At 42.4% G+C, this 25,661-nt stretch overlaps 1 protein-coding gene across 1 annotated transcript in view; it reads left to right on the forward strand.

Moving 5' to 3' along the window:
- Window positions 1-5,987: 5,987 nt before the first annotated feature.
- LPCAT2 (lysophosphatidylcholine acyltransferase 2) overlaps window positions 5,988-25,661 on the forward strand; it is a 56,597-nt gene continuing 36,923 nt past the window's right edge. The window contains exons 1-7 of the mRNA XM_087827407.1: window positions 5,988-6,158; window positions 14,502-14,641; window positions 17,884-18,101; window positions 19,321-19,433; window positions 21,223-21,283; window positions 22,030-22,088; window positions 23,328-23,362. Of these exons, the coding sequence (XP_087683533.1) occupies window positions 5,988-6,158; window positions 14,502-14,641; window positions 17,884-18,101; window positions 19,321-19,433; window positions 21,223-21,283; window positions 22,030-22,088; window positions 23,328-23,362 (797 nt within the window). The remainder of the gene's footprint in view (window positions 6,159-14,501; window positions 14,642-17,883; window positions 18,102-19,320; window positions 19,434-21,222; window positions 21,284-22,029; window positions 22,089-23,327; window positions 23,363-25,661) is intronic.

Consider the following 25,661-nt stretch of genomic DNA (forward strand, 5'->3'; position numbering starts at 1 on the left):
CTCAGCCCAGACCCTCCAGCAGCAGCTACCCTCCCCACTTCCCCAAAAGCCACCCTAAGTAAACACAGCCAGAGGAGAAATGCTGGCTTGCTTTCTGAGCACACCTTCTAATGAGTAAGCTCCTGAGGACTCCTGCGGGGAGGGACATGATGGCACGAGGGCGCCTGTCCTGACATGTGTTGTCCTTCAAGCCTCATAAGAACTATGAGGTGATTCTGAATTTTCCGAGGAGACAAACCTGCAGAGAGGCAAAATCTCCCGCCCAGGGTCCCAGAGCTGTTCAGTGAGGCTGGTATGCTGAGACCTGGGGTGGGCTCTTTGGGAGTTTCATGGAGGACAGTCTGCACCACAGTGGTCCCGGAGGGCTTCCTGAAGGAGGTCTTGGTACGAAACTAAATGATCCTACTACCTCAGCAATACTTCACTCTTCTCAGCCCTGCCCTTGGAATGGGCTCAGTGTGGCCTGGGGCCACTGGATGCAGTGCCTGGGACAGGTGGCCTTGTGCTTTTCTCTTCAGTGAAACTGACACGACCTGGAACTCCTTCATGGTCTTGGGGTGGGGGCAGGCTATAGACCCAACCCAGGAGGTTGGGTTTCTCTCTGGGCAGCTGGCCATTTTTGCTGGGCCACCTTCGGATTTCATCATCTCAGCCCACATGCATTGAATGCCTGTGATGTATAGCGTTCTGGGCTCAGCTTGGGCTTATGGCCCAATTTCTTACTTGACCTGCCACTGATTTCTTTTAGGCCAGAGCTGTGGGCTGATTTCGGTGGGTAGGGTGCCCAGGATCTCCAGGGTCTGAGGGAGATGGCCCGGGAGTCTGACAGGCCTCTGTCTCCTCCACTGCAGGAGGCTCAGGAGCAGGAGGGGTGGGCCTTTTATAGAGCTCAGGACTGACCGGAGGAGAACTGGGACCACTGGCCCAGAGACAGGGTTTCTGTGTAATTTGCCTGAAATGGGCTTGGCAGGAGTCCAGGAAAACATTTTTGTTAGGTAGGAGTAGCCCCGGAGAGACTATGGGGCTGTTTTGGGGTTCCTGAGATGGGTGTGGTTGGGGAATCCTGCTGGGAGGGCCCCCTCACATCCTGACCCTTGGGGATTGGCAGGAGAAGCTAAAGCACGTGGTGTCATCTCTGGATGTTGGACTGTAGAAGTTTTGCCTTTCAGCCAAATGGGCTTTCCCATTTGAATTCCATTTTTATTTAAGCATATCCTTCGGCTCCCACCCTGCCTCATGCCTGGCTGGGAGCTTCTCTACCCTCAGAGTGTGGCAATATTCCAAGGTCATTCAGATAGCAATCATTTGAACAACCAGAACTTTTTTAAAATGAAAAAGGAAAACCTAACTACTTTGACAATGGAAGCATGGTTTTAAATAGCTTAAATCAGGAAAGTCAGAATGGGGACTAGGCGCTGAATCATTAACTTGGGTAAGTCAGAAGGTCTCTCTGAGTATTTGTCAGATCAAACTTCTATGAAGCTGTAAGCTGAGCTCCTGCAGCTCTTACTGGGTTTGGAAATAACTTCACTGCTGACCATTCAGAGTGGAGAGACCTTACTGAATACATAAGTCCCTCAATAGGAAAATCAGGATTCACCATAAGAGTAGTGATAAACTAATCCTATGATAATGGCTGCTCTAGATGCACCCTGGATTTATTCTATTTTTTCTTCTTTTTTATTTTTTTTTATATCTTTATTGATTTCAGAGAGAGGAAAGAAGAGGGAGAGAGAGAGACAGAAACATCAATGATGAGAGAGTCATTGATCAAGCCCACAACCGGGACATGTGCCCTGACCGGGAATCGAACCCCGATCGCCTGGATCCTAGGTCGATGCTCAACCGCTGAGCCACGCCCGGCCGGGCCCTGGATTTATTCTAAAAACAACTAATCCTCAAACAGACCAAGTTCGTCTGAAATTTAATAAATTGTTGCCAAACAAAACATAAGGTATAATAAAAAACTTAACCAGAATCTGGATGCCTAATAATGAAGAGCCATGGTGTCCGGTACCCAAACAAAATATAAAATGAAAAGAAACAAACATGTGACTGGTAATCAAGAGAAAATCAAGAGAAAATAATTAGTAGAAACCAACTCGGAAATGACAGGGTTGATGATAAACCACCCCCAAATTTTAAAAGTATAACAAACAAAAATTAATAAAAATAAAAGAAATGGAAGACTATATATATTTTAAAAACACATGGATATTATATAAGTAAAAAATAATAAAATCTAAAACCTGATGTCAATAGGCTCAACAGTAAATTAAGTAATGTGGAAACAACAGATTTGTGAACTTGAAGACATGGAAATAGCAACTATCCAAACTATAGCACAGAGATTCTAAAAAAAAAAGGCTGCCTCCTCTGCCCCCACCAGAAGCAATCTTCATGAAAAAGCAATCTATCACAAGGTCTAACATACTTATGATCAAAGATCCAGAAGGAAAAGAGGGGCAGAAAAAAAAAAAAAGCCAAAAATGAGAACTTTGTCACAGGAGGTCTGCACTGCATAATGTTAAAGAAACTTATTCAGGCTGAAGGAAAGTTACTCGAGTTAGATCAATCTAGACAAAGAAACTAAAAATGCCAGAAATGACTTCCCAGCTGGGCACTATTGCAAGAGGCAGCTACTATTCCGACTGGCAGCTACCTGACCAGGCACGATCCCGACAGGCTGCCACCATCCAGAGGCAGCCAGTATTGTGAAAGCTGTGTGAGATCAAAACTCTGTTTTTTTAACTGAGAGGCTGGCTAGGCTCCCAAGGTCTCACAGTCCACTTAGAGATGGCCTTCATCATCTTCCCACAGGGTGGGAGAGGGAGCTGGAGCATGGGAAGGGGCCCTTATTCCCATTTATAATACATGTATGTTAAGGCAAATCATGAACCAAAGGTTATGTTACCATAAGAAGCATTCAAACCCGTGAAGAATTTTTGTGAGTTTATTTGAGGCACTGTTGACACATGCCAGGAAGCAGAATCTCCATGGATTGAGAGAGTGCTCCGGAGAATGGCAGTTTTGCACCTTGCTTTATAGGTTACAGTCAAAGGGGGAGACGTAACTGGGTTGCATGAAATCCATTGGTGATAGGTTAGGGAGGCGGGAGAAAGCAAAGTGGGGAAACCTCTAGGATTGGATAAAAAATAAAATGATAGACACACTTCTTTTACATAGGTGGGTACAAGATAGTTAACAGTCAAAAGTTAACGTGATAACAATGATAATGAGGGACTTTGTGGCTCTCCTTAGGACAGTGCCTATGCTTTGAGGGGTCCAGAAAAAGGAAATTTACTTTGTTTTTGCAAAGGCATGTTAATCAGGTAATGTTATTAAAGCTGCAAAAACGGGCAGGCTTAGTTAAGGTGAAAGTTAACTTTTTTAAGGGAAAGATACTGCCTTAGGACATGACTACCCACCATAGACTGCTTTTAGTTAAAAAAGTTTTCATTTCAGACCATCCTCTGTGGTTACTGGAGGTCTCTGATTTGCAAGGCCACCGTGCAGGCCTTCCTTGGGCTTGTCAGGGTTAACACGTGACCCCTTTTCTTCCACAGTTATAATTATAGGGAATGATGTTTTGGTCTCAATAAAATAAAGGTCCTTCTAATAACGGGGTATCTATATCCAGAGTGTGCTGGGCATGTGAGGGGAAGCACGGGTGGCTAGTAGGCTCCCATCCCTGCAGCAGCTCCCATACTGGCCGAGGCTCGGTGCCCACCTGTCAGGGACCAGCTGGGCAGGGGTCTCCTTGGCCTCTACTAGTTGGATTAGATGCCTCTGCTTCCAACTCCTCCAGATTTGAGGGAGACCCATTTTTGTGTGCCTGCCTATCAAAATAGTTCCTGCTTCTTGAGATACTGGCTGCTCCCTGCAGGCTGGATGGGACTTAGGGGTTCAACTTCACTGGTGCAGCAGTCAACGTCACTGGTCTGCTGCCACAGGTGCCCACGTAAGTCCTAGTAAATCCAGGTCTTTCACAGCCAGTCCTTCAGTTATTTCTTTGGAATCCAAGAACAATACGCTGAGGTTTTCTGGGACTTTAGCACTTTGAGTAATAATACATAATCCTAATGTATACACTCAGCTGGTCCTTACTTGGCCAAGAATTAGCCCCTGAGGTACCTGAAAACTGGATTGGGCTTTTTTTCATGATAAAGGCATTAAAATGACTATGCTAATTAAGAAGCAAGTCTCAATGAGACTCAGTGGAGGTGAGGCGGAGGAGTGGAGGAGGGCAACAGTTCTGGCAGGGGCACTGTGGAGCCAGCAAACAGCAGAGGGTCTTGTCAAAAAAAGTGTTCAATGGGCCATCCCTGCTTTCCCTGGGTCTCTCCCACCCTGGAGTCCCAGGCATTAAAAACTGAGTGCTGGGCTAGAAGTTAGAAATTTAGATCTGGCCCCAGCCTATCTTTACTTGGGAAGATCACTTAAGCCCTTTGTAACACAGTTTCCTCATCTGTAAAATTGGGTTAATTATGCCCAGCCTTTCAACTTTCGAGGACTGTGTTAAGAATCAAATAGGCTAATGTACATGAACTGTAATAGGGATAAAGGGCTCTAGGCGTCAATATTGGGTAACATAACCTGTCTCTGCTTCTATTTTACGTTTCTGCCTTTAGTTTCCTTTGCATTATGTTAAAACTTATTTACAATCTCACCAGATTGCCAGCCCTAATCCCCTCCTCTATAGAAATTCTGGAGCTGCTGCAAAATAGTAACTTAAGGCCTGAGAATGTTTCAGAGGCCCCTTCTGGCTCTGATAGTCTATTGCTTCTGGCCTCTCATGGTGGGACTGGTGGGGAAGGGGATGAGGAATGGACAGCACCCTGGAGGTGACATTGGTGGGCCTGGAGTCATCTTTTCTCCTGCTGGGCCTGCCCAATGGCTCAGATCCTTGAGGATCCTGGAGAGACAGCCTTCTGTGTAAGTATCTGGCCAGAGTGCCAGTAGGGTCTGCCAGTCACTGCATGGAGACCCAGAGGCTGGGGAACTTATATCATGGCTGTAATACTCTGTTATTAAGGTTCTCTGTTACACTGAGAAAGTTCAGTGGGTAAGTTTGCAGGAGCAGCTGTCCCAGGACCCAGACTCAGGTTGTCGTCATGCTTAGTCTGCTGTGAGCAGCTGATCAGCAAGGATAAGTCATTCACCATCTTCATCTGACTCCCAGCCACTCAGGTGGGGAACCCGTCCCCCCTGCCCCCCCAACCACCCATTTCAGTCCAGACAGGCCCTTGAACTTCTTCAGGGTGAAATGGGGCCACAAGCCAATTCACTTCCTTTTTGAGGACCAATTTCCTCATCTTGTGTGGAGGGCCATAGTCGTTTTTTCCTTCTAATAATAGTAGCTCGATATTCCCCACTGCCCCTGTTCTCAGTGGGACAGATTCTTCTCCTGGTATCAGTTTCTATATTAGTCAGACTCTGTGTCCCATCTGATGAACATCCGGCGCAGACAGGTTTAAACAAAAGCAAAATGTATACCAGAAATCCAACGCATAAAACCCACCCTGGGTGCATTAGCTCACTTAAGGAAGCAGCCCAGGTCCCCCTCCAATTGCTGGGTTCAGATCCCGCTGATCGGAGGCCTGCTGACCCCAGCTTACAGGGGCGGGCGGCAGGGCGGTGGACACGGCGGTCTGGCCAACACCACGGAGCCGGTGGACGCGGCCGGCCGTCCAGACGGGCCCCACCGAAGGCAGGGAGCTCTGCCTGAGCTGCCTCGGGGCGCGCTGCCCTGAAGCGGAAGCTGACACTTCCAGGGGGCCGAGCGGGACCCCAAGAGCAAGAGCCCGCACCTTAGAGGGCGGGGCTCGCGCCGGGGGCGGGGCGCGGCCCTAGGTAGCGCGCGCCTGCGCAGAGGCCCGGCCGCGGGGACCCGGCGCTCCGACTCCGCGCGCCTCCGACTCGGGCTCGGCGGCGGCTCCCGCGCTCCGCGTCCGTCTCTTCCGTCGGGTCCGAGGCCCGGCTCCGCCATGAGCCGGTGCGCAGAGGCGGCGGCCGTGGCGGCCACGGTGCCCGGCGCGGGCGTCGGGAGCGCGGGGCTGCGACCGCAGATGGTGCCCCGCCAGGCGTCCTTCTTCCCGCCGCCGGTGCCCAACCCCTTCGTGCAGCAGACGCGGATGGGCGCGGGGAGGCGCGTCCAGGTGAGGGGCGCGGGCCAGAGGGCAGGAGGGTCCAGGGGAGGGGCGCGGGCCAGAGAGGGCAGGAGGGTCCAGGGGAGGGACGCGGGTCAGAGAGGGCAGGAGGGTCCAGGGGAGGCGCGCGGGCCACAGGACAGGTGGGTCCAGGGGAGGCGCGCGGGCCACAGGACAGGTGGGTCCAGGGGAGGGCGTGGGCCACAGGACAGGTGGGTCCAGGGGAGGGCGTGGGCCACAGGACAGGTGGGTCCAGGGGAGGGCGTGGGCCACAGGACAGGTGGGTCCAGGGGAGGGGCGTGGGCCACAGGACAGGTGGGTCCAGGGGAGTGGCCTGGGTCAGAGAGAGGAGGCAGAGCCAGGCTAGGGACATGGGTCTGAGAGAAGGTGTGCGGGGAGGGGGGTGGGTCAGAGAGAGGAGGTACATTCAGGTGAGGGACATGGATCAGAGAGAGGAGGTGGGTCCAGGTGAGGGGCGTGGGTCAGAGAGAGGAGATGGTCTGAGGATGCTGTAGGTGTGATAGAGGAGGCATTTGAGGGGTGCGTGAGTCTGGGAAGCAAAGGCTCTGAGGAAGAAAGAGCTGGGGGTCTGAGAGGAGGGGGCTCATGCAGGGACCATGGGTCTGCCAGGAGTGGAGCTGGGGGTCTGAGAGGAGGGGGCTCATGCAGGGACCATGGGTCTGCCAGGAGCGGAGCTGGGGGTCTGAGAGGAGGGGGCTCATGCAGGGACCATGGGTCTGCCAGGAGCGGAGCTGGGAGCCTGGGGGGTGGGAAGAGATGGTGCAGAGAACACGTGGGTCTGAGACAAGGTCCTAACCAGCAGGCGGCTGAGCAGGCCAGTGGCAGGGGAAACATTCCTTCTGTGCTGAGATGGGGAAGTGAATCCGGGAGATCTTCAATTGGAGTTTGTGAGAATGTGGTGGGAGGCCAGCCTACCATAGGAGAGCGGGTTTAGGGAAGTTTTTTTTTTTTCTTGCCTTGGGGAAGGAGAGGCGTCAGTCTGGGACCAGCAGCGTGAGTGAGAATGCAGAGAGCCAGGCCTGGAGTTAGAATAAGTGAGGCTGAGACGACCTAGCTGAGCAGAGGCATGGAGGGTGGGAAATCAGAATCTAGGAAAAGGGATCGTGGGTGTTGGCTTAAGGTGTTGAAGCGTTTTTTGGTCCTGAATCAGTCTTGACCCAAATACTTCTAGATTCAAGAATGAGAGGCAGCCCAGACTTTCTTCCACTGTTAAAAATGGCCACATACAAAAAGGAAGTTTCCTTTTTCTTGCAAAGCACTGCTTTTACCATTCACAGTTACACTCACTCTTTGGACTTCCTCTTTGGTGAGGCTAGTGATGAAAGAACAAGATAGGCTTTGCCGGCTACATTTGTCCTGAGTGGTCTGTATGGGGGGAAAATGGATTTGTTTTTTCCCTGTCCATATCACAAGTTTCTTTACTTTGGATTTGAAATGGTGCGATTTATGCACAGCCTACTCATGTGCACTGAGACCATTGTCTTGTACAGGGGAGGCAGGTTAAGTGCTGGGCTGAGCAGCATGGGTGGTGGTTAAAGTAAATGATAGATGGGTGTCTGGCTGAAGAGGGTGTGAGAGAGAAAGAGGAACATGATGTAGTAATACCTCTTTGTAAAGAAGCAGAATGTTTAAAACTTTGACCTTCACGTCTGTAAATGGATAGATGTTCCCTTCGTATCTTAAAATTTTAGGAACACTTCTGAGTACAGTGACTGTCATTTAAGATGACTTTTGGTCAAGTCAGTGATACTTAAATGAAAATATGTCCATCTCTTTGGCTTCGTATTTTTGAAAGAGGCTTGAAGTGGCATATGATGTTGCACCGAGAGTAAATTATTGTCTTTTAATAGCAGGGCCTGTTACTTCCAGCTAACTGTGCCAGAGCTACAGTACAATGGAAAGATCACTAGTCTTAGTCAGAAAGCATCTCAGGCTCTGTCGTCTGTTAGTTGTATGACTTCGGCCAAGTCACCTTAACGGCTCTGAACTTCACTTTCCTCATCTATTAAATTGGGATAATAATACATCAAAGGAGGATTAAAATTAAGGAAGTAATATGTGAAAGAACCTGGTATTGTTTGCTGATCTTCATATGATAGTTATTTTATGCTATTTGTTGTCTACATTTTTAACATAGTACTTAAAATTTGCTAGTATCGAATGGAATTGAATATAGACTGGGTATTTTTTTAAAATTAAAAATCCATATACTACAGGAATACAAAATAGGTTTCAGTGGCTTCAATGGTCTAGGTAAAGGGAAGATTTAAATAGACATAATTAAAAAATAATATTGGCTATATTATCCAGTTTAAAAGATGCATATACTGCCTGGCCAGCGTAGCCCAGCAGCTGAACATCAACCTATGATCCAGGAGACCACCACTCGATTCCCAGACAGGGCACATGCCCAGGTTGTGGGCTCGATCCCTAGTTGGTGTTGTGCAGGAGGCAGCCAATCAATGACTATGTCATCATTGCTGTTTCTATATCTCTCTCTGAAATCAATAAGGACATATTTTTAAAAAATAAAATAATTAAAGATGGATATACCTTCACTTAAGTAAGACTAATATGATTAATTCAGACTAAATTTAATTTGAATTCAAATTTAATCTTGAATGATGATCAGTGTCTTGCTTAAGAACTGTTATCGCTTTTGCATTTCATAACAGGGCTTAGCTTTGCCCCTCCACTTCTCCTTTTAGGCTACTTAAGGGTCTGATACTTAGTGGCATGGAAAAAAAGTAGCCTAGCTTTCATTTCCTCAGTAGAATCTGGAATGAAAATGAGTGTTTGGTTGTAACTGTGGGGTCATTTACCATATGAAAATATTTGTTGAATGCCTACTATGTGCCAGGCACAGTGCAATTCTCTGGAGATACAGCAGTGAACAAGAGAAATAAGGACCCTGCATATCTAAAGCTTATATTTCATTGAAAAAAATTTAAACAAATAAGTACAAAAATAAATAATCTCATGTTTTAGTAAGTGCAGTGAAGACAATCCAGAGAAGAGGATAACCCTAATCAAATGTTAAGAAATGTCTCCCTATAGAGATGACATATTACCAAATGAAATACGATGGAGAATCCTCCTAATTTTTCAGTTACTCAAAATTGGTTTACTGTTAAGTACTATTATTTGTTGCAAATCAGCAAGAGGTACAGAAAAAAACATTGCCCAATATTTGACAACGTACTCAGTTAAAATCCATGTTACCTGCTCATTTTGAATGTTAGTAAATCTTATATGAATATTCTGTAACCTCATTACAACTTTCCTTCCTTACATTCAAGAATATTTCTTGGTCATTTGACAGGCTGTCTTTATTTGACCTGCCTTGGAGCCAACCCACTGCAGCCTTTTCTTTGGGGGTGTTTGCCAAAAACAATCAAAGGCAATTGCTTAACAGCACACTTACCTGAGGCAATGAATAATGATCAGGGCATAACAATAAGCTAACCAAGAATCTTACAAGAAAAAGCTTGTAACTTTATGCTGTTTCAAAAGACACACTTTCAATTCAAAGACCCAAATAGGTTGAAAGTACAAGGATGAAAAAGATATACCATAGTAACCAAGAGAACTGGAGAGACTATATTAATATTAAGTAAAATAAACTTAAAGATAGAAATATAGAGATAAAAGAGAACATATTATAATGATAAAAGGGTTGATTCATCAAGAAGATACATAATTAGGAGATTAAAGATGGTGGTGAACTGAGAGGAAGCTACACTGACATTCTCCTGGGACCAAACTGGAATTACAACTAAAATATAGGAAAACCATCCTGAATAATCAACTGCAACTGAAGACGAGCTGGAGAGCACCCTCATAACCAAGGAGGAAAAGTGGAGACTGCATAGAGACTGGTAGGAAGTGCAGAGGCTCAAGAGGGCTGGCTGGGCTCCCACAGGCAGCAGCTGAAGTTCCACAGGGATAGCTCAGCTGTGGGCGGTTCCCACTGAGGACTCTGTGGCCTGAACCCCAGGCTAGTCTTCCCAGCCAAGGGAAGCAGAACTGAGAAAGTTGCCCACATAACATCTGGCTGTGAAAAGCAGCCAGGTGTCTGTCTGCCAGGGAGAGACAGCTGGAAATGCAGGCACCCTCTTAAAGAGCCAACACACAAAGTTTTGTGTGCAGCCACTTACCTTGGGCACCAGCAGAGGGAGGGCAGAGTGGACTGGAGCTGTGTGTGAGGAGAATCTAGGGTTGTGGGCTCTGGAGATAGAGCTAAGAGAGCACCCCTCTGGATTCCTGTGCCGAGTCATTTCCCATACTGCACAGGACATCTTTCACAGGCAGACATTTACCTCCCAAGCAGCTTTCGCCTGAGGGGGAAACAGTTGCCCTACCCTGCTGGAAAACCTCTGGCCCTACCCAGAGGAGTTTCTACAGCCTGAGGTTCATTAGGAGAATCAGATTAATCAGCCTGCAGGCAGAAGCAGACCTCAGAGCACTTTGAGTCTTTACCTGATCTGCTTCTTGACATGGGCCTTGGAAAAGCAGACTTTGGTGTGCATTTTGGTCCTAACCAAACGAACCCAGCCCCAACAGAGGAGACCTCAAGCCATGGGTTGTTGATAGCTCCAAATAGGGTACTCAAGGCCAGTCACAAATAGTGTCTGATATTGGTCTGCTCCAGAGACCTTCCAAAAAGACTGAGAGTCCTAGCTGGCCTACCTGATACATAGAAACAAACCCAAATAGGCAGCCAAAATGGGGAGACAAAAAAACAAGCCCCAAATGAAAGAACAAGAGAAGTCTCCAGAAAAATAGCTAAATGAAATGGAGATAAGTAATCTATCAGATATAGAGTTCAGAATACTGATTGTAAGGATGCTTAACAGCATGAAAAAGGATATGGAAACTATGAAAAATGATCAGTCAGAAATGAAAAATGACATAGCAGAAATAGAGAATACATTGGAAGGAATAAACAGCAGATTAGAGGAAGCTGATGATCGGATCAACGAATTAGAAGACAGGGTAGAAAAAATCACTCAACCAGAGATCCAAAAAGAAAAAACAGTCTAAGGGAGCTGTGGGACAACATGAAATATAACAATATTCGCATCATAGGAGTGCCAGAAGAGGTCAAAAGTAAGCAAGGGTTAGAGAACCTGATTGAAGAAATAATGGCAGAAAACTTCCCTAACTTGGTGAAAGAAAATGTCACACAAGTTCAGGAGGCACAGAGAGTCCCAAGCAAGAAGAATCCAAAGAGGCCTATAGACACATCATAATTAAAATGCCAAAAATTCAATACAAAGAGAGAATCTAAAGGCAAAAGAAGAATCCAAAGAGGCCTATAGACACATCATAATTAAAATGCCAAAAATTCAAGACAAAGAGAGAATCTAAAGGCAGCAAGAGAAAAGCAAGCTGTTACCTACAAAGGAACTCCCATAAGGCTGTCAGCTGATTTCTCATCAGAAACTCTACAGGCCAGAAGGGAATGGCATGAAGTATTCAAGGTAATGCAAAGCAAGGATCTGAAACCAAGACTGTTGTACCAAGCAAGGCTATCATTCAAAATAGATGGTGAAATAAAGAGCTTCCCAGACAAAAAAGGTTAAAGGAGTTCATCACCACCAAACCAACATTGCAGGAATTGTTAAAGGGATTGTTGTAATTAGAAGTAGAAATAGAAGCATTGCAAGAAATGTTACAGGGACTGCTGTAATAATAATAAGAGATAGAGAAACATAGGCATAAAGAATTAAAATGGCAATAAATAAGGACCTATCAGTAATAACCTTAAAGACTTTAAGGGAGAGGTCAACAGCAATGCAGTCATAGTCTTGGACTTCAGCACCTCACTGACTTCACTGGATAGAGCTTCCAGACAAAAAGTCAACACAGAAACAGTGACTCTAAATGGCACACTAGATCATATGGATTTAATTGCTATTTAGAGAACATTCTACTCCAAAGCTGCAAAATATACATTCCTCTCAAGTGCACATGGGACATGCTCAAAGATAGACCACATGTTAGGACACAAAACAATCTCTACAAGTTCAAGAAGATTGCAATCATGTCAAGCATCTCAGGTCACAAGGGCATGAAATTAGAAATCAACTATAGCAAAAACACTCAAAACTTTCAAGCACATGGAAGCTAAATAGCATGTTATTAAACAATAAATGGGTTACCGATAAGATCAAGAAAGATAAAAAACTTCCTGGAAACAAATGAAAATGAACACACAGCAAACCAATATCTATGGGACACAGCTAAAGCAATCCTAAGAGGGAAGTTCATAGCACTGCAGGCCTACCTCAAAAAGCAAGAAAAATTTTTAGTCAACTATCTAACCTTATAACTTAAAGAATTAGAAAGCTCCCCTGGGAAGCTGTCTGGACCAGGGTTTTTGGTGTTTTGTTTTTTTTTTTTTATTGCTGCTCTGATTTCATCAGCTGTTATTGGCCTATTCAGGTTTTCTGATTCTTCCTCAGTTTTACATGATCTCACTCATATGTGGAATCTAATAAACAAAATCGACTGAGGAACAAAATAGATCCAGAGACACAGAAACATGGAACAGACTGAGGGATCTCAGAGGGAAGGTAAGGGTGGGAGAGTGGGTGGGGAGAGATTAATCAAGGAACTTATACGCATATATGCATAACCCTTGGACACAGACAGTAGTGTGGTGAAGGCCTGGGGAGGGGGCAAATGTGGGTTGGAGGGGGTCAATGGGGGGAAAAAGGGGGATATCTGTAATACTTTCAACAATAAAGATAAATAAAAAAATAATAATGGTTCAAAGAAGAAATCATAAGAAAAGCTAGTAAATACTTTGAGATGAATGAAAGTGAAGACAGAATATATAAAAACATGTGGCTAACATTGTTTCAAAGTCTGAAAAAACATGTTATAATAAAGGGAAATTATAGACCAGTTTCCTTCATGTTACAGATATAACAATATCAGCAGGTCAAATACAGCAATATGTAGGAGAGATAATATATCCTAAGTTTGGTTTATTCGAGGAATACAAGGTTGGTTTAACATACAAAAATTTATATTTCAACGTAATTCATCATATTAGCAAAACATATGAAAAGAAGCATATGATCATTTCAGTAAATGCAGAAATTTCATTATCTCATTTGACAAAATTTAGCATCTACTGATGCTTAAAAATTTTCTCAGTAAAATAGAAATAAAATGGTGTTGGAAAAACTAGATAAATCTATGAATATAAATGAACCTTGATCACTATGGCACACCACACACAGAAAAGTCATTTTAGGTGGACATGGCCTGAAACATAAAAGCTGAAATCATACAGCTTCTAGAAGAAAATAGAAAACATCTTCATTACCTGGAGGTAGGTAAAGATTTCCTAGGAAGGACTTTTATATAGAACATAAAAAGAATTGCTACAAACTGGTGTAAGACTAACAACCCAATAAAAATAGACCCAAGATGTGAACAGACACTTAAAATAAGAAGTTGAAGGGATGACCAACAAACGCCTGAAAAGGGTGCTCAGCATCATTGTTTATCAGGGAAGCGTGAGTTGAAACCTCAGTGAGATAGCATTTTTCACCCCTTAACTCGCTGCAGACTGACAACACCAAGTGTCAGTGAGGATGTGGGGCAACAGGAACTTTCACACTTTGTTCATAGAGATGTCAAATGGTACAACCACTTTGGGAAACAGCTTGGCAGTTTCTTAAAAAGTTAAGCATACCCTGATCCAACAATTTCACTTTCAGTGATATTAAAATATATGTTCACACAGGGACTTGAACATTAATGTTCATGGTCAAAAACTTAGGATAAGGCCAACTGTCCATGAACAGATGAATGGGTAAGTGAATTGTAATCTGTTCATACAATGGAATCATATTCTGCAATGAAAAAGACCATACTACTGATACATATGACAGCATGATTGAATCTCAAAACTATGAAGTGAAAGAAGCCAGACATAAAAGTACAGACTGTGTGATTTCATTTGTATGACAGTCTAGAACAGGAAAAGACTATGGTGAAAGAAAGTCTCAGTGGTTGCCGAGGGCTGGGGAGGGTGTGTTGACTGCTGAAAGGCACAAGGGACCTTTTTCGGGGGGTTTTATATCTTGATCTTGGTGGTGTTTGCATAGCAATATACATTTGGAAAACTCAACCTATACACTTAAAATAGGTGCATTTTATTTTATGTAAATGATGTCTTAATAAAGTTGATATTTTAAAGAGACTACCCACAACAAATGTTCGCCAAGATGTACAGTGGCTGAAACTCTCATTCATTGCCAGCGGCATTTTCAAACGATATGGACACTTATTTTTATCAACTTTGACTTTCAGACTTTCTTTCTTGGAATTATCCTGCTTCCAGTTCGTGCCTTATTGCTGGCATTAGTTTTATTACTGGCATGGCCATTTGCTGCAGTTTCAACAGTATGCTGTCCTGAAAAGCTGACCCATCCATTGACCGGTTGGAGGAGGTAAGAAATAGTTATGTCTAAATACTAAGTAAATTACGATTAAGACCTTTAGTTAGTGATCAGTAGTTTTATCTGACTGCTACCCACTCAATTTTAATTATTTATTCTTGTTTCTCAGATGAAAGTGTTCTTAATTTATCATATGTAGAAATTATTGCCCAAGAACAGATAATCTTTTGTCGAAGTTATTTCCTAGTATTAAAATATTTATTGCCAAGGAATGATAGGTCCCCGGTTCTCAAAGAGCCAGTTAGTATACCTGAAACCACTGAGGTTGGAAAACACCTGGCTTTTTTGTTTGTATGTTTTGCTCTTCCTCAGTTTTCACATTTGCTTTTATCCCTCTATAATAACTACATACTTTATTAAGTGATATAATTAAGTGGATCGGTTATAGTGTATTAATTCATTATTTCAGTGATTATTATTAGCAGCAATTTAATTATTGATCAGTATAGCCTAGCTTTGTTAAGCACTGAGGCCCACTGGAACTGCTCTTCCAGCATGTGGTTAGCGTGGTGTTAGAAAATAGACTGGTGATGAATTAAAGTTATGAGTAAAAGTCCATTCCCATTGGGCAGCTGCCATACGTATGTTCTAAAAGTGAAGGCCTTTCCGGTGGACTCCTTGGACTTCAGAGAGATCCATAGATGGGTTTTAGGGCACAATTACACTCTGAAATTGTGCACATTGGGTGTTGTGGGTTTTGGGGGTTTTTTTGTACGCAAGGGTCTATTCCTCTCATCTAAACCTCAAATGAGAATATGTCCTCCAAAATTTTTGAGAAGCACTGTTTTAGAAACTTTTTAAGAAATATACAATTTGTTGTTCAATTCACGTTTTAGTGAACAAATGTCAACATGAAACACAAAGCTGATTTGAACTAGAAATAAATCCATGCCTTGCAGTGGCTGGGGAGAAATGATACCACCTCAATCCTGGGAGAAATGATGCCACCTCGGTCCTGGGAAAAATAATAGCACCTCAGTCCTGGGAGAAATGATACCACCTCAGTGCTTGCAGATCATACTCCTTTGTTTTATAACTAGCTCAAGGTTGTATGTCACTGAAAACATACTGTAAGTGACATTTTTCATCACTTATTGATTCCTTTCAATAATTTCCCTGGTTGCTATTGTTAGTGGCTTATGGAAACCTACGATCAGGGAAGGAATAGCCTAAAAATCCAGAAAACAGATAAAATAATATTGAAAAAGAAAGTCCTACTTTTGTCAGTTAAGCCAGTATATTTACCTCCTCTCAAACAGGTGACATTGGAGTTATTATGTAACACTAGATTTTTAGCTTGCTTTCTCTCTCTCTCTCTCTCTTTATTGTTGAAAGTATTACAGATGTTCCCTTTTCCCCCCATTTATCCCCTCCACCCGGCATACCCCCCAGGTCTTTTCCGCACTATTGTCTGTGTCCGTGGGTTATGCATATATGCATATAAGCTATTTGGTTAATCTCCCCCGCCACTCCCCACCCCCACCTTCCCTCTGAAATTCGTCTGACTGCTCCATGGTTCTATATCTCTGGATCTGTCTTGTTCATCAGGTTCTACATATGAGTGAGATCCTGTGGTGCTTGTCTTTCTCTGACTGGCTTATTTCCCTTAGCATAACCCCAAAACACTAATCAGAAAGAACTTATGCATCCCTATGTTCATAGCAGCACAGTTTACAATAGCTAAGACCTGGAAACAGCCCAAGTGCCCATCAGTAGATGAGTGGATAAAAAGCTGTGGGACATTCACACCATGGAATACTACGCAGCTATAAAGAAGAAGGATCTCATACCCTTTGGGATTTTTAGTCATTTTTTAAAACATTTAAAATAGAAGTGTTTAGTGACCTTGAATATGGGATACTTTGGAATGTAGTTGTCAGAAGCTACATGGCTATAGATCAGAAATAGGAGATGTGGAAACTCTAAAAAAGCCTTACCTAAATAGAAATCTTAACTCTAAACGAAAGGGCAATAAGGAGAGAGATACGGTCATGTGTCTGTGCCCCCTGGGAAAGTACTTTGGCTTTCTGTGTCTCATTTCTCCTTACTGTGAAATAGAAGTCAGACTAACTTCCTCAGTAGCTAATTGCTTAAGAGTTCCTCACTATAACATTATAAGATTGTTGAGAAAATTAGATAGAAAGCCCATTTTTAAAAGCTCTCATTAGTTGTCTTATGGGAGGACATATGTAGTATTTTATTTTCATGAAAAGCTATAGGCCTATTTATATACTGAGATGCCCATCCTGTGTTTCCATTTCTAGGAGCATGTTTTGGTTTCCCTACTCATTTGAGCTTATCAAGGACAGAGACTGGACCTTACTCGTCTTGTGTGTCCAGCACAGTTCCTGGCACAGTTTGTGAATTAATTAATCTTTAATGACAGATTCTTTTGAAAAAGTCAGCAATTAGATTTCCTGAATTGTTTAAGTGCATCTCTGCTCCAAGGGAGTGTGATGGTGAATTTTCTTAAGATTCTTGATGATGTCTTAGAAGGCTGACTTTTATTTTTTTATTATTATTTTTAAAATTTTTCTTTATTGTTGAAAATATTACAGATGTCCCATTTTTTCCCCATTGACCCCGTCCACCCCTTACCTACTCCCCACCCCAGGCCTTCCCCACACAATTGTCTGTGTCCGTGGGTTATGCATGTAAAGTATTTGGTTAATCTCTCCTCACTCCCCCACCCCACCCCCAGAAGGCTGGCTTTCAAAAAATTATTCCTAAAATAACTCTGAGGACAGTTTCAGCCTGAGAATTCTAAAACGGTTTGTGGAGATAACCGCATCTTTGTTACACAAATGTAGATTCCCAAGGTGGTTACTTTGAAGGGCTGTACTGATCTGAGTTCCTCGGAAGGGTATGTGTTGAAAATTCATTCTTTTCACTTTAGAGTCACAGAAGAATGGAGCCACTTACTAGCCATTTGTCCTTGGAAAAATTACTTCTCTGTGCCTCAGTTTTCACATCTGTAAAATGGCGATAATAAATAATACCTATTTCATAAAATTGAGCTGAAGATTAAAGAAATTAAGATATGTAGAGTATTTAGAATAGCGCCTGGCAGAAAGCACTCCATGGAAGTGTTAGTTATTCTTAGCTTGTATTTTAAAATGAAGTGTTCTGATATGTTTTGGTTTTCACATTGTGTCTTCGTGTTTTAGAGTCAAGCCCAGCATTAGCTGCAATGAGCAAAGCTAATTCTGCCTTTTCTATCTATCTATTCAAAGGAAAATTACTCAGCCAGTTTTGAAGTTTCTGGGCCGTGCCATGTTCTTTTCCATGGGGTTTGTAGTTACCGTGAAAGGAAAGATCGCAAGTCCTACGGAGGCGCCGATTTTCGTTGCTGCCCCCCACTCATCATTCTTTGATGGCATCGCCTGTGTCGCAGCCGGGTTGCCGTCCATGGTTTCTCGGAATGAGAACGCGCAGGTGCCTCTGATTGGCAGTAAGTATTTGTAAGGTAACGTAGATAAAATATTGTCACTGTCATGATTTATAAATATCAGATTTAGTTTATTGGTAGGCTTTTAAGAGACTTAAAAATAATAAAAATTTCAAACATATTTCCTTTTTTCTGTGAGTTACTATATTGAAAGAATGACTTTATGAAAAAAAATTAGACTTCCCTTATAATTCTTTTAAAATCTTATTTTTAGCACTGTACCAGTATCTCTTTCTGTTCTTATACACGAAAGACCAGTTTTTCCAATACCAAACATGCTTGATTTTTTTTTTTAGAAAGACTTTAACCAAAGAATTTGTGGAAACACCCATTGCTGCTATTTCATTAATTTCTCTTCCAGGTATTAGGCCGATGAACACTATGTTTTTTGTCCTAACTCTGTTTTCTTCATTTCCCCCAAGTTTCCATGAGGGACCAGTGTATAACTCTTTGAAAATTATGATGTGGAACAATAAGTGCCTCCTGCCATAAAAAATAATGAAGCAAGTGAAATGTTTTTCCCACCAGATGCTTGGATCTCTCCCTAGGGTATTAGTCTCCAAGTAACTGCTCCCTGTTGTCCCAAGGTCATTGCAGGCGTCAAGTGATGAGAGAGCGAGTGTAAAAGTTGCCTCATGTTGCCTGCAGAAATCATACTAATCCATTTAGCTAAGAAAGACACTCTTTCTCAATGTAATTCCCTGCTTTACGTAATAAGGTGTTTTCCTGAAAAGTTGTGTAGCAATAGAATTTTGGTAAATTGAGATTTATTTGCCCTGTGCTAGGAAGTTACGCATTTAGAAGACTGTTGGGCTGAAAATTTTAGTAAAATGAATAATAATTGTTTTCAACTCCTGTGTACTATGAATTCACATAACCAGTTTTCAGGATGAACTAGGTAATCTTGTAGAGCATTTCAAAGATTTAATGTCAATTGAGGAAGACGACCTTTAGGGAGCAAATTGCATTTGCTGCTTTTCATATTCCTGCTGCTAATTTCTAGGAAATCAATTAAATATTTTTAGGTATAAATATCCACCTCTGCTTTTGAAACCAGGAGTTAAGTTCTAATAAACTTTGAATTAGAGGAGTTTTTAATAAGATTGCTCTTTTTTATTTGCTCTCATTTTAATTTCCATAAAATTTGTCCAATGATTTACTTTGGTAGCTTTCGCCAAAAAAAAAAAAAAGGCTTGGCTGTGATTTTTTGTTTGTTTTAAAGGACTGTTACGGGCTTTGCAGCCAGTGCTGGTATCCCGCATAGACCCGGACTCCCGAAAAAACACAATAAATGAAATAATAAGGCGAGCAACATCAGGAGGGGAGTGGCCCCAGGTAAAAAAAACACTGTAGATGTTGACGTAAATATATTGAGAGTTTATTTATTGTACACTTGTAAACATACTCGCTTGGATCCACAGAGAGCAGAATAAATGAGTGAGCCTTAAGAAGTCCCCTTCCCCATGAGATACTCCATGGAATTAAATGTATCACCCTTTTTCTATTCTCTGAACCCACTTCTGTTTTGTGTTATAAAAAGTAATTCCCTACCTCTGAATTTACTTACCTTTTAAATGATGAAATACTAATGCTCAGTCATGCTCAACCATGTGATGGGTTTGCTGAAAAGTAATTAAGAGCTTGCCTCTTATCTGAAGGAGCGTTTTCAGTTGAGGGGGCATCTCAGAATCACCTGTAGAATCTTTTCACACTTGACCATCTCGCCACCCCCTCCCCTGGGATGAATGCCTTTCGAAGGCAAGGGAGGGGCAACGTGATGGGATAAAGAAAGCCCCGGGGGTGATGCTGGTAAGTATTTTTCTACCTTTGCCCAGAACCAATGGTCCTGCAGCGATCTGGCCACCTGTGAGGATGTGGAAATGTTAGAGCACCCAGGAGAGTGTGCTCAACCGGGTTGTAGAAACCAGGGCATGTGAGGAATGGTTTAAAAGGTAACTAGGAGGGAGTGGCATTTGGAATAAGGCTTCCATTTTTCAGTTTGGATCCAAGGAATGTATCCAGGACTGGTAGGTGTGAGTTGACTCGTAAGTAGATTTCAGCTCATTTTGCTCGTCTCAAGGAACTTCCTGTGCAGAGGTAGAGTCGTCTGATTCGGAATCCTCTTCTGGAATTTTCGGGCACTGCCTAAGCAGCCACTCGAGGGAGCAGGTATTGTAGAAAGAATTCAAGCATTAGAAATGCTGGATGACTTGTAATGCCCCTTCCAGCTTGAGACTTCATGATTCATTGTTAACTGTGTAGCTATAGAATGTGCACTGAATGAGTCATGGTTGATACTGGATCCCATTGTCACAGGAAACGGATTTCTTTTTCAATTAGAAGATGGAATGGCATGTATTCATAATTTTTTTTTTTTACAAATAACCTTTTATGGTGGTGAGTTAGCCTAATGATGTTTCTCTGTCTAATTATTATAAAATACACTTTACTAGCTGTTGAGGGAGCAGGACTTTCCTATTTTGTTTTACGTACTTGGCAATTTATCCATTGCTAAATTCCAAATGCTTCAGAAAATCAAGTTGCCATTTCATTCAGCGAATGGGAAACTGACTGCCTACCTTTCACATGGAAAACGTGGGAAAGTACATTCCAAGCTAAAGACACTTCCTCAGAAAGATATTAAGTTGTGTTTCATGTGTCAGCTAATTCAAGAACCACAAAGCACAGTGTAGGCCGCTAGCTCCTCCCTGCCTCCCCGCGCATATTGCTGGGAGTGATGCCTTTTGGGGGGAGCGGGAGACGTCTGGGTTCAGAAAGATGTACTGTCCCCTGCATGTCCACTCGACCATAACTTAGGTCCACATCGCCTTCTAAGGCTATTCGGACCCTGAGTATCATCAAGAAACATTTGCTAAGTGTATCTATACTCCATTCAAAGCTTTAATCCATTTTCTGATTATCTTAACGGTCAGACGGCCCTTCTTTCAGAGGAAAACCAAACACCTATCATCTGATTGTCGCTTTCCTTAGAATCACGGGTCAGCCTTAGAGTTCGTCTCTGTTTTATAAGAATTGGCAGCTATCTGTGACGTAATGAGAACGTGAATAATGGGCTAATCAATGAATTAGACTGAAATATTAAATCTATTCCTTTTCTCCCAAGATACTAGTTTTCCCAGAAGGTACTTGTACTAATCGCTCCTGTTTGATTACTTTTAAACCAGGTGAGATCAATTAAATTACGTATTGTGACAAAGTGGTGTGGAAGCTTTTTCGAATGACTTGATAGGAGTACACAGAACAACTCTGAGTCTCACTTCTTTTCCAGTAAAAGTTCTTAACGTTATGAAGCCGCAGAACAGAACGTGCTTCTTTACTTTCTCTTTTGGTATCATAACCCCTTAGACTTCACCTATTTCAATGACTATTATGATGCCTTCTACGGTTCACTTCATTTTTTAATAGTATCAAGCCCTGAGTTTCAGAGTAATTGTGTAATTTTACATTTAATTTTATAGTAATTGGTAATGCTCTAAAATGTTTTTGTATTGGCTGTCAGGATGCTCAGAGCCAAAGTTTGAGCTCACTTTTGTCAGCCGTGGTAGTTCATGCTTCAAGCATTGGGCTTCATCTACATTTTTCTCACTTTGTCTTTGTCTTGATTTTTGTGATTACTTTAAAATAATTCCATCGAATAATAGGTATTTGGAAAATGCAAGCAAATGGAGATGTCAATAAATGAATATTTTAAGTGATTTGGGCACCACATTTAATACTTTGCTTACATAATTCTGAATTTTCAAAATCATTTTGGTAAACACCAGGGATTTACCAACATTCAGCAAATAGTTTCTTACGTGTACTCTTAAAACGTTCAGTTACTTGTGTGTCGTTTCTTGTTAGTTTTTTCTCTGTTGTAAAACTGGTGCTCGCACAAAGCCCACGTAACAAAACTCCATCGTGGTTATAGGAGCCTTCATTCCAGGAGTTCCCGTGCAGCCAATCCTCCTGCGGTACCCAAACGAGCTGGTAAGCATCGTACTTCACTGTGGGAAGCTTTCAGACATTGCCAACGGCACCGGGCCCGAGGGCCCCTTCGAATAGTTGAATGAAGGTCTGAACAGCTAAGTGGCGGGAGCCCATGGAGAGGCTCACCCCCCTTGCCTCATTTGGTTTTTAAAGTTGGCAAGACAGGCCCGTACTTGTCGATGCCAGTATTGCATTCTGCTTTTGCCGCTCCCAAGTCCCATGAGGACACCTCCGTGGCTTCTGCTCTGTTGTCACTGTGGTGCTATGATGAAGTCTCCGATTCAGGGTCTCAGCGGAAAACTTGCATAGATTTGTGATTTTCATTAAGCCTAGGAGGAAACTTTCCCGGAGTCACCGGTCATTGCCGCCGGGTGGACAAGGATTGTAGGGGCAGGATACATTCGGGACAGGCTTGGCGTTTAATTCCTGGCTCAGTCCTTACTAGCTGTGCGACTCCTGGCAAGTAGCTTCAATAAGACAATAGTTGAAAAGAATCTAAAATCCTCTAGAAAGTCCCCAGTTGGCTCAGGACATAGTCTCTGCTCCAGCGAGGCCCACGGTTGTCTCCTGGACATTCATTGTGTTACCATTTCCCTGAACACAGGTTTTGGAGGATGTTTTGGTTGTGAGGGGAACTTTATTTACTAAGGAATTGCCATGAAAAGGCAAGATGTAATTATTAATTACCTACATTATTGAAGATTAAGGGGTTTTGATCACGTCAACTTTCTACTCAGTGGCTGGTTTCTCCACCTTGGACATCTGTAGTTAAAGTGAAAATCTGTCAGACTTTTAGTCATTGTATTTCTGACTGTGGGTTTGCATTTGTCATATATTCAAATGCCTGCACTTTGCATTACTTTAAGCTTTTCTCCCAAATTCTTCTGTCTCCTTCTCTCTCAACTGATGTATTTTGGGTTTTGTAAGCAAATTCATTATCCAGATCTGCTCATATTCAGAGAAAAATAGCTAAGCATGCACGATAGGTTTTTAAAAATTCAGGACAACTTTGCTCTATAAAAAGGTGGTTATATAAGGGAGACGGATCTTTGCTATGTAGATACGCAGTCCAGGAATGCATAGAGCAGTTCGCTGTTGTTTAACAATAATAATCTACTTGTTTTGTTTTTCAGCATAATGCTTTTAATGTAGAAAGTACATGCATACCAATATTAAAATCAGGTTTTGTTTCATATGATATTCACTGAACTAACAGTTTAAATACTTTTGTTATTGTAGGATACTGTGACTTGGACATGGCAAGGATATACATTGTAAGTCACTCGTATCTATTATTTATAGACATTTTATTCTAGTGAAGAAAAAGAAAGTTTTTTTTAAAAAACGACTTGTTTTTGTGAAAGTAGCTTTCTAATCAGATGTGGAAATCTTGTAGCTGATAAGTGTCTACAGAGAGCATGTCTGCCTTTGCCATTAACCCCGGTGCCCCCACGGACAGAATCCAAGCCGCTTCGTGTTCCAGCGGGCCTTCAGCGTTTATCTGCCAACTCTCGGGGACATTCCAGGGACCTAGTTTGCATCATCTCTAGCTTTAATTTTGTAGTTCCCGTTTCATTGCAGATTCAGCACTATCTAAGGCCTTCATTGTTATTTTACTCTATATATATCGATAGGTATATAGAAATATATATATAGGTTTAAGCAGTCCAGAGCAATTTAGTCATATGATCTGAAATGTGAGTTGAGGAAATAGCTAACCAAGCTTTCAGTTCCATTCTGGATGTAAAAACATAGGGCTCAGCAGTTTCTGAAAACCCTTCAGAGAGGAAAGGAATACAGTTTCACTCTTAAACAGGCTGAAGTGAAATTGGCCTTTAAATAGGATGTAATATGTAGAGTCTCACTTTCTGTCTGAAGCGTGTTTCCATTTCGGCGAGAAATGTGTGAAACACCCGGATTTGAGGACTTTGCCCAGGGGCTTTCCCAGGAATGCCTTGTGATACTGTTATACACAGAATTCAAGTAACAGTGTTGATGGACAGGTGACAACCACTTGGAAATATTTAAAAGGAAATCATTTGCCTTCAAGTGTACTGTGGGCTCCCTTAGACTAACCTGTTAGACAGTCTGAACAAATTCTGAAAGTTGTATTTTTATACTCACTTTCTCCATCTTATATGTGCGAATTGCTTTGAAATAATAAATTTAAGTCAGAATAGGTAACTATTCAACCAGTTACATCTGTTAATGTTGGTTAGCCTGTGAGATACGTATGTTCCTCTTACACTCCAGTCCTTGAAGTAAAGTAAATGACACCAAAAATAAAGAACATAAATCGTCAAGGTTATCTAGACATTACATTATTGTTAACTCTTCGGGAGATCAGTTTGTTCATTTGGCCAGAATACAAGTTTCATGGCACTACTTGTTGTGAATGACTGGTTTTCAGCTTTTATGCAGGGAAAGTTAGGAGAAACAAGTAGTATGAGAGCATTTTAGAAAATTGGGTGGACAGTGTATTTATATTTCCTTGGGCCCTGTCCCAGTTGAGCTCCTTAAGGAGACAGTGAGTTTGGGTTTACTGTTCAACGTGACTTTTTTTTGTCCTGGTAGATGTGAAGGTCAGACAAGAGAAGGCTTTTCTGGAAGTGGCATCAGGGTTAGGAAATAGACTTCACTTAATCTAGCCTTCTAACCTGGGAGGTGTGTGATCAAGGGGAAAGGAAATAGGAGAGAGAATTCAGAAAAAACCCCACACAAATTGTCAGAGTTAAAGATTTCTTCGGACCTAGCAACCAACACAAATTCTTCAAAAGGCCCCACTCTGTTTTGTCCGAAAGCCACGTGCCACGGGCCTGCGGGAGCTCCCACGTTCGTGTTTGTGGTCCCGTCCGCTCCGTGGCGTATTTAGCACCGTGCCTGTTCCTGCTAATCAGGGTTTCAGGCGCCTTGCTCTGCACTCAGACCCTCAGGAAGGAGTTCTTCCCCAGAGCAGGTACCCCGAGGGAGGGGACCGGTGAACCTGGGAAACTGAGAAGGCGCGTATTCTAGAAAGTGTTGTTTGGTTTGTGTGGAGTGTGGACAACACAGGCGTTATGAGACCTTAGGTGTGATTCTGTTTATTTTTCTACATAGCATTCAGAATTTTCAGAACGGAATCATCTCTTCGAACCACTGACTTCCAAACTCAATTTTAAATAATTAAAGAATAATTTACTTTATGGGCAGACCATATGGGTTGGTTTTGTTTCCTTTGATAGTGAACGATTTTTTCCCCCTTGCAGGTGATGGTTTGAGAACTGATACTTATAGTAACAATTTATAGTTAATTTTATGGAATTGGTAGATCTATTTCCTAAATTTCCTCTTTAATTCAATTCCTTGTTTAAATTCCTAAAGTTTTTGTCTTAAGGCCCTTTCAGTAATTTTTTTTTACAGTTAAATCATATTTTAGTTTCTGAATAGTAAAATAAGGAGGTTGGCTGGTTGTTTTTATAAACGTGTTGTCTAATCCACGTGGCCAGCTTTCTGGGTCATCTGTCTAAGTGAGGCTAAATTAAATCCCTATAGGAACCTTATCCGGAGAGTCTAAATATATACTAGAAAGCTTCA

Source organism: Miniopterus natalensis, chromosome 18, assembly GCF_054644295.1.
Source record: "Miniopterus natalensis isolate mMinNat1 chromosome 18, mMinNat1.hap1, whole genome shotgun sequence".
NCBI classification, from domain to species: Eukaryota; Metazoa; Chordata; class Mammalia; order Chiroptera; family Miniopteridae; genus Miniopterus; species Miniopterus natalensis.